The 9,569-nt window shown below is 49.2% G+C and overlaps 1 protein-coding gene across 1 annotated transcript; it reads right to left on the bottom strand.

The window, feature by feature from the left end:
• Nucleotides 1-540: 540 nt before the first annotated feature.
• KCTD14 (potassium channel tetramerization domain containing 14) lies at nt 541-9,074 on the bottom strand. The gene is made up of 2 exons (XM_019954320.2): nt 8,864-9,074; nt 541-3,358 (listed from the first exon to the last, which is right to left on the bottom strand). The coding sequence occupies exons 1-2, from the start codon at nt 8,930-8,932 to the stop codon at nt 2,696-2,698; spliced, it is 732 nt and encodes a 243-aa protein (XP_019809879.2). The 5' UTR covers nt 8,933-9,074; the 3' UTR covers nt 541-2,695.
• Between the last annotated feature and the right edge of the window lie 495 nt (nt 9,075-9,569).

The following is a 9,569-nucleotide window of genomic DNA, read 5'->3' as shown; positions in this document are numbered from 1 at the left end:
GTAGTTGTGGCGCATGGGCTTAGCTGACCCTCGACTTCTGGGATCTTCCCGGACAGGCATCAAATCCGTATCTCCTGCATTGGCAGGTGGATTCTTTACCACTGAGCCACCAGGGAGCCCCTCATTGCAGTTTTGATTTACATTTCTCTAATAATTACTGATGCTGAGTATCTTTTCATGTGCCTGTTGGCCATCTGTTCATCTTCTTTGGAAATATGTCTATTTGGGTCCTTTGCCCATTTTTAAATTGGGGTTTCAAAGTCCCTGATGCTGGGAAAAATTGAGGGCAGAAGGAAAAGAGGGCATCAGAGGATGAGATGGCTGAAGGGCATCACCAATGCAATAGACATGAATTGGGGCAAATTTTGGGAGATGGTGAGGGACAGGGAGGCCTGGTGTGTTGCCATTCATGGGGTTGCAAAGAGTTGGACATGACTGAGCACACACACAGACACACACAGAAGCATGGCAGGAATAGGGAAGAAAGAAAAGAGTAGAAAACAAATACAATCTACTAGTGAAAAGCCTCTAGTGATAGGGTGACTAAGACACTTTTAAGAATAGATATGCCCAATATTAAATTTGAAGTTGTTTGCGTTTCTGTGCGGTAAACTCCCTTCCCTTTATTTGCCTGTTATGTGAGCAAATAGTTGGTGCGAGTGGCATCTGTAAAAGTTAAGGAAAAGATTTGAGTGTTAACTCTGGGTGAGCATTGTGTAGAACAGCACAACAGGTTAAGAAATCTAGTTAATCCCAATGCTGAATGAATCTAGCAGGAGCAGAGAACCAGAACTGACTGTAAGAAGACAAGCGCTCTTGGAATGTGCAGAAATCTTTGGGAGGACATTGATCTTTCCATAATTCATAAAAGTGAGATTTTACGCAATCCTAGTTAGATCTTATGGAGCAGAGTGACTTTCTGGAATCAAATCTCAGAAGTATAATTACTGATCAAAGGGTATGAACATTTTTCTGGCTCCTTATGAATAATGTTGAATTAATTCATGATATTAAGTTCAAATAGACATTTAGCATTTTTCTACTTTAAACTGACAGCCATATTAAATACAAAAAAAGAAAAATACAGAACAAGCTTTGAGAATAAAAAATATATACAAGCAGATGCAGTTACTGAATTAAAATGCTCACTGAAAATAACTATGTTCTGAGAAATTTTATGTTTAAATTTGAAATTTCTTGATTCAGTGTTAATTCCTTACAGCTTGGCAGTTAAACTTGACCTTCAGTCCCAGGGAGCCCAGGACGGCTGGTAGTAGGGAATTCCCAACTAGGTAAGGAATGGGGGCCATCTACACCAGACCTGAACTTGGAGAAGGATGAAGGTTTCCTCCTTAAAGTTACCTAATGTCTTTGGTTAAGAAGTAGAACCTGAGAGAGTCTCTTGTTCAAGTGGTTTAGTGAGGATATGTTCTCAAGTGAAGCGGAGTGAGGAAAGCAGGGTAAAGTTGAAGAAGACCGCTAACCAGGAATGTGGTGTCCAGCAAAGGCTGACTTCAGCCTGATCCCACAAGGAGCTAAAATAGGAACCACATCAGACCTGTTCCTCCTTGAGGTGAGGGATCAGTGTTTTGAACCTCCACACAAGTGAGATGGCAGTTCTTTCCTAGAGCAGGTCTCAAAATTAGGGTGCATCATAATTACCTGGAGGGCTTGTTAAAACAGACTGTTGGGCAGACTTCCAAAGTTTCTGATTCAGTAGGTCTGAGGTAGGGACTAGCGAATCTGTATTTCTAACAAGTTCCCAGGTACTGGGGATGCTGCTGGTCTAGGAACCACACTTTGAGAACTGCTGCTCTACAGAAGAGGACACTTGTGAGGTTTCAGCAGCCAACATTCACAGCACCCAGGAGAGAAGATCTGAGCAGCATTGACTCCAAGTACTAACGTGGCATCTTCCTCATGAAGGCAGACACCGGGGCTAGAAGAGTGGACCACAAGCTGAGGCTGGCTGGATTACATTTTTAGGTCTGACTGTCTAGATTCATGACATCCTATTACTTTTCTGCTGTCATCCCTCATCTCCAGCCAAAGCATGGTTGAAACATTCCAACTCATCCCCACATTGCTGTTAGACTTCAGGGAAGGGTCTGGCAGGTACATGAGACTTTAAAGAGGAAAACAGCTGCACCTCAGTAGGCAAGTACAGTGGAGTCAGTTGCAGTGGATGTAAAGAACCCCAAGAGGGAAACAAATATTTGGTGGCAAAACTCAACTCGACCACCATGGAAATTTTTGATGTCTATTTGGTTTTTTGTTTAAATTTTGTTTGTTTTTACTGCACTGTGTCTTTGTTGTACACTGGCTTTCTCTGGTTGTGGCAAGCTGGGGGGTGGGCTACTCCCCAGCTTTCGTGGGCAGACTTCTCATTGTGCTGGTTTCCCTGGTTGCTGAGCAGACCTCCAGAGTGGCAGGCTCAGTAGTTTTGGCCCACAGACTTAGTTGCCTTGCAGCCTGTGGAATATTCCCGGATCAAGGGTCAAACCCATGTCATTTGCATTGGGCAGGTGGATTCTTAACCACTGGACCACAAGGGAACTCCTGTGTGTTGTGTTGTTGTTTTTTTTTGTTTGTTTGTTTTTGTTTTTTTAGTTTAAAGAAAGATGGCTCTTTGAGGCAACTTTTAATTTCATACTTCCCACCACAGCCCATAACAAAGAGCCCCGGCCCCTGGGGATCACCACCAGCTGAAGCTGAACGTATAGAAGTAGTCGGAGACCTTGGCTGGTAACGGACTGTTGTGTGAATAGCATACCTGGTACCCTTGGGCCTTAATGTCCATGTTCAGGCAGTCCAGGAGGTCACTAATATCCAGGGCTGCCTTCCAAGGCCCGAATTTGACCACTGACCTTTTGTTCGCCTCCAGGGAGCGCAGGGCGTCTGCGCAGTTTGCATCCTCCTTTTCGTTCCGTACCAGGCACACCAGGACCCGGGAGCAGCGCGCCGCCACGGCCTCGGCTCGCGCCAGGCGCACCATGAGCTCCAGGTTCTCGCTGTAGCCTGGCACCTGCAGCAAGAACTGCTTCCGCGCCACCTGCTCACCGAAGATCTGCGGCGTGTCCTCCAGGTGTTTGATCAAGGGCTTGATCTCGTAGTGCTGAGCCTCGCGGTACACCTCCGGGATGTGCTGGGTGGGCAGCTGCCCACTGCGCAGATATTCCAGGATGGGGCCAAAGTAAGTGCCGCAGCGATCGATGAAGAAGCGTCCCTCGGCATCCAGGCAGGCCTTGGCGGGGCTGGAGAACATCTCTGCCAGCTTTGAGCCTGGGAATTTCCTCAGGGTGCCCAAGGTGGTGGTATAGAACTCACCCCCCACGTTCAGCTCCACGACCGGAGATTCCTGGGGGGCACAAGAAGCAGAGTGACCAACAGTGCCATCTCCAGGGAGCTCATGATTCATTTTCATCCAAAGTATAATACCCTACAGAATTTAGAGGAGCCAACTGGCTTCAGCTTACTGGAATGTCCATCTTATGGAAGGGGGTTCTATTTATGCTACAGAGAGTAGGCATTTTAAGGGAGGGAAATATTTTGGTTTGAAATAAGAATACCGAATTCAAGCATTTGAATTTTCTCATTTAGGTCACATAATATTAGTGGAGGAAGCTGCTGTGGAAGCAAGCTGCAGGGACAATACTGCTAAAGTGTGTGGCCTGTGGCAAGACTTTCCCCCTCCCTAGGCCTCAGATTCCTTATTCATAAAATAAGTATTTAGAGCTTTTGTAAAGACATGAGTTCCTGACAGGAATGCTTAGATATAAGACATAGTTTGTTTTGTTTTGTTTTTAAGGCATCAGGAAAAGGGAGAGATGCATTTTCGACCTTTTAGAAAGGTTAAAGAAACCATACATAAATTCAATCCAGGAATCATTTCTTTGGTACTTACTGTGTGTCCGCATCCTGTGCTAGGAATGGTGATAAAAATTCTTATTTCGTATAGATCAGAAATTCTGGCTGCAGTTGGCATGACATAACAAACAGAACGTGTTTGATGGGTACTTTTTCAAAATAAGGGCCTATGGGATTAAATAACAGGAATATCCTTGGTAGTGACAAGGTCAGTAAAACCAAATACAGCAGGTGTAAAACTGCCTCATAAATGGTAACATATGGTGCAAACATAGATTTAGCTGTTCATCAGAATTTTTAGAGCCCTCTTCTCTCGGGCTGAGCACTAAGAATGTGGGTAAGACCCACGCAGTATCTGCCTGGAGATGCCCACAGGCCAATGCAGACAGGGACTTGAAAAGAGACTGAGGGTCAGGCTTCATTTGGGGGATACTAAGTGCTGCCCCACAGACCTAACAAAAATACCCGAATACTCTATTAGTGATTATTACACGTGAGGTGATACATCAGTTATCATCCTTACAAACCAGCTTCCTGAACACCTTTCATCATTTAAAATCCGTTCAATAAAGCATTTGGAGAAGGCAAGGGCACCCCACTCCAGTACTCTTGCCTGGAAAAATCCCATGGACGGAGGAGCCTGGTAGGCTGCAGTCCATGGGGTCCCTAAGAGTCGGACACGACTGAGCGACTTCACTTTCACTTTTCACTTGCATGCATTGGAGAAGGAAATGGCAACCCACTCCAGTGTTCTTGCCTGGAGACTCCTAGGGACGGGGGAGCCTGGTGAGCTGCCGTCTTCGAGGTTGCACAGGGTCGGACATGACTGAAGCGACTTAGCAGCAGCAGCAGCAATAAAGCATGTATGCACCTACTTTGTGTCAGGCAGCTGGAACAATGAGGAACAAGCAGACCTCCCCTCACAGTCTATTAACTGTACAAAGCTACTAACTCCACCTTCACAGCAATCCTATGAAGAACGTAGTAAACCCCCATTTTCCAGATGAAGAAACTAAGGCTTAAGGAGGTGAGGTTTAAGTTGCTCAAGATCAACCAGTTATTAAGTGATAATGTCACAGGATTTGAACTCAAATCTGATTTACCCCAAAGCTTGCACTTAGTCATCACAGAAGTTAATTTTCAACCTTCAAACACCTCCACTCTTCATTTCCTAGTCATCCAACAAAATGTAGGAAGGACCTATTCCATCCAAGCCTTCTCTTAAGCAGATGAACATGACACAGTTCCTGCCCTTGAGGAGCTCACAGAGGAGAGAAGCAAACAGATGGTTTCAATGTGTAGGTGCTGAGGGGGAAGACTCAAAGGTAAAAGGGATTGGCTCTTTCTGTGGACGAGTGCTGGAGGCTGTCAGGGAAGGTCTCCTAGGGGATGCAATGGCTGTTGGTGTGGGAAAGATCTACAGTGTTGGACGGAAAGCTGGATTTCCAAACTGGACACTTGATTGCAGGTCATTGCAGGGCCAGGGGTATAGAAATGTCCTTCAGTCTGATTTAGGTGTGACTTCCTTTTCAACTTGTCTGTGGGCTCTACCTCTAAGATTAAAGTACTGGAATTAAGAGAGCTCAAGACTGCCAGATTTCGGGGGAAGAACCAAGTTGCCATAGCAACAGCTCCTACCAAGGGACAGTTACGCTAGCTGGAATGGAGAGGGGAGAAAAGATGCATTCTGAAAGCAGCCAAACAATTCAGCCTTGAGAAAAATAAGCCCAGGACCTGTGACTCTCTCCTTTTCCCATAAACCTCCAGGCTCTTTGGCAAGGGTGTTTGGTTAACCCAAAGGTGGTTCTGTAAACCAGGAAGTTAAATGAGAAGTTGCAGACTCTAACCCCTGAGTGGATTGATGATGGATTCTCCTCACTCCTCTACCACTGAAAGCTCACAGGTGCTCTTAACATCCCCACATTACAGGTAAGGAAAGGTCAGAAAGAAGGAAGTGAGGAAGTCGCTGTGCTGTGTGATAAGTTGTTTCAGTCTTGTCTGACTCTTTGCGACCCCAGTGACTGTAGTCCATCAGGCTCCTCGATCCATGGGATTCTCCAGGCAAGAATACTGGAGTGGGTTGCCATGCCCTCCTCCAGGGGCTCTTTCTGATCCAGAGATTGAACTGTCTCTTATGTCTCCTACATTGGCAGGTGGGTTTTTACCACTAGTGCCACCTGGGAAGTGGCAGCTGGGATCAAATCCGTGTCAGTCTGACTGCAGGACAGTATGAGTGATCTACTCCCACCCTCCCAACACCCAGTCCCACTGCTGCCAAGTTATTAGCTATGTTCCTGGGGCATCTCACTTCCTTCTCTGTGCTTGAGTGTGTTAGTTGCTCAGTCATGTATGACGCTTCGTGACCCCATGGATTGGGGCCCACCAGGCTCCTTCATCCATGGGATTTTCCAAGCAAGAATACTGGAGTAGGTTGCCATTCCCTTCTGCAGGGGATCTTCCCGACCCAGGGATGGAACCTGGGTCTCCTGCATAGCAGGTAGACTCTTTTTACCGCCTGAGCCACTCTGAGCTTAAGCTTAGTCGTCTATGACATAGGGAGGCAAAATGGATGAAGAGAACTCTGAGTCTCTTCAGCTCTGAAAGTTTAATGAATCTAATCACTTCAAATGTTGTTTCTGAAGCTCATTTCCAGATACTAAACAAAATAGTCTCCTGCCCTGATATCTTCACCCCCATTTCTTTAACACCCAAGACCTGGGCCCTGTTCCCAAGCTTCTTAATTCTGTCCCTTTTCCCTCCTTGTTTTCTAAAAACGCCAAACCTCTTTGGGAATCCCAAACCTCCTACGTCATCCATGAATACTGCTGTATTTGTTTCTAGCAGACGAAGACTTCTTTCCCATCCCTCTTCTAGACTACCAGCCCTTCCTCACGGCCCCTCCTCCCCACCTGTTCTACCCAGTCACCCTGCTGAAGCATTCCTCGATGGGCAAGCCTGACCTGTGTGCATGGGCTGGGGAAATGTGGGTATCAGGCTAGTGCTGGTACACAGGGATGAATCAGACAGGCCCAACTCTAACCCCACCAAACATTCATACATTTCCTTACGTCACTCTTAGTCTAGTCAGTGGAGGGACATCTCCAGTCATATGTCCCCAAGCCCCAAGATCTCTCCCCACACCACAACTTGGACATTTTCCCACTGCGTCCTGTCTCAGTCATCTGAGCCAGAAACCTAGACTGAAATCTTGTACTCTGCTCATGTCCTCAACCTCCCCACACACAGGTAATGAGTCACTAAAATGGTGATTCTAAATGCCTGGTCAGATCCATGGCTCCTGGCTCCCTGGAATGTCCTCACCCAATCCAATCTCAACTCTGAAACCAGAGCAGTTTGTCAGAAGTGCAAATCTGATCTAGTCACTACCTGCATTAACCACTTCAGTGATCCCACATTTCTTTAAAGGTAAACTCCAGACTTCTTAACGAGGTTTACAAGGCCCTTTGTAACCCTGACAATCAACTACCAAAGCCATGTACTGGTCTCCCTTCCCGACCCAACCAGAGCACGCTGGGCCCCGCTGTCCACAGGACGTCACTCGCTTACCACCCACGGTCCCGTCGCTCAGCCTTCAAGTTAATTGCTCTGGGAATTTTCTGGATGGGTTGTCTGCTTGATTTCAGAGGCTCATGTACTTCCCTCGTCATGGTACTTATCTCTGTCTTGTAATTTTGTCCCTTCATCTGAATCCCCCACACCGTGGAAGGTTCCTAAGGGAGGACTATTCCCAGATTCATCTTCATGTTACCAGTACATGCTGCAGGGCTCAGCACAGGGGGCTGCTCAATGTGTCTGTTGAATTGAACCGCACTTAGGGCTTTCCTGGTGGCTCAGAGGGTAAAGCGTCTGCCTGCAATGCAGGAGACCGCAATGCAGGAGACCGCAATGCAGGAGACCGCAATGCAGGAGACCGCAATGCAGGAAACCTGGGTTCGATCCCTGGATGGGGAAGATCCCCTGGAGAAGGAAATGGCAACCCACTCCAGTACTCTTGCCTGGAGAATCCCATGGACAGAGGAGCCTGCTGGGCTACAGTCCACGGGGTCGCAAAGAGTCGTGGGCTACAGTCCACGGGGTCGCAAAGAGTCGGACACGACTGAGCGATTTCACTTTCACTTTCACCCTCAGCACTGACTCACAGGAGCACCCCGCGGTTCTAATAAAGGCCAGTCTTGCCCTACTTCGCATCAAGGGCCGTCCAGGCTTCCTCCCGCTTCCTCCCTCTTCTGGTAATTAATTCAGACATTTATTGGGCACGTTGGGTGGCCACGCCTCTGACCAGGTGACTTTGTCAACAGACAAGAACAATAAGGCTGTCATCACCTGACTGGAAAATGCCATAGTCACCCCAAGGCTGGGTCTGCTTTCCCTTCCTACAAGCCTTCGAGATGGCACCTAGCCCGGCAGGGGTGAGAATGTTCTAATACTAGAGTGCACTGGGCTTTTTCTTGATATTCCCCTTTGGTCCACACTCCCCCCTCCACCCCCTCAAATCCTGGGAGGAAACAGGCAAGCAGGAAGACTCAGGAGCCAGCCAGAGGGCAGGGGTTCGGGTTGCAGAAGGGGTGCGGTGGGGTGGGGGTGAGGGGACGATACCCGGGCCCGCCCCCGGTGGGGGCTTCTCCCACCGGCAGGAGGGGTGGGGCAGGGAAGGAGGAGGGGCAAGCCAGAGGGGCTGCGAGAAGAGACACAAAGCAGACAGGGAGGAGACCACACAAAGGCAGCCAAGCCGGAAAGAGGGCAACCAGGAGCTGCTGGACTGAGCCGGAACCAGCGCCGAGACCGGGGCGTTGCAGGAGAGATCGAAGCAGCAGGAGCAGCCCAGGCGGAGAGCCCCCAGCCGCAGGCCCGAAGCAGGGGAACCCGGACCTGCGGGGAGGGAAGGGTTAGAGGGCCCTGGAAGGAGTGGGGAAAGGGAGGGCGGCGGGCCCGGAGCAGGACGGGTCTGCACGCGCGCTGCCGGCTTCGCACTCACCGTCCGCCGGCCCGCGGGGGGCGCGGCCCGGCCACTTGGCCGGGAGTCGGGCGCCGAGGTCTGGCTCATCTTCCCCGGCCCCGCGGGCTCTGGCCCGTGAGGGGTACCTGTGGCCGGCCGAAGTGCACCTGGCTCCCCCCCGGGGGTGGGGGAATCCTACCCAGGGTGTGGTGAGAGCCCTGATTGGGCTGCAGTCGGCGGTGACACCCTAGGCTGGTCACTGCCCCTCTCGTGTCTGGGTTGCTGGACAGCCAAATGGGGAAGGGAGAGGGAACTGACGTTGACGCCCTGGACCCTGTCCACTCATACTGTCGTGGGGGTGAAGGATGAGAAACACCCATTTTACAGGTAAGAAAAGTGAGTCTCCAGGGGAGAGTGGATTATATAGTCTCCATGGGACAGTGGATTATATAGTCACCTCAGATCAGCTGCTGAAAGTGCAGCAAATGCTAGGTACCTGCTGTGTGTGTTATTTTGCTGGTAAAATATAATCCTGGTGATCCGGGATTATTAATATATTATTATTAAAGAATCTGCCTGCCGATGCAGAGAACCTGGGTTTAATCCCTGGGCCCCCCTGGGCCAGAAAGATTCCACATGCCCCGTGGCACCTAAACCCAGGGGCCACAACTAAGCAAAAGAGAGTGAACTCCGGGAGTTGGTGATGGACAGGGAGGCCTGGCGCGCTGCGATTCATGGGGTCGCA

Source organism: Bos indicus, chromosome 29, assembly GCF_029378745.1.
Source record: "Bos indicus isolate NIAB-ARS_2022 breed Sahiwal x Tharparkar chromosome 29, NIAB-ARS_B.indTharparkar_mat_pri_1.0, whole genome shotgun sequence".
Lineage (NCBI taxonomy): Eukaryota > Metazoa > Chordata > Mammalia > Artiodactyla > Bovidae > Bos > Bos indicus.
Note: the sequence above shows the minus strand (reverse complement) of the source record. Positions and strands in the feature narration are given on the sequence as shown.

Coding starts and splice junctions, on each gene's coding strand:
- KCTD14 (XM_019954320.2), bottom strand. CDS start 8,932: ATGAGCCAGACCTCGGCGCCCGACTCCCGGCCAAGTGGCCGGGCCGCG. Junction 3,359..8,863: donor CCCCCGCGGGCCGGCGGACG/GTGAGTGCGAAG, acceptor TGTGCCCCCCAG/GAATCTCCGGTCGTGGAGCT.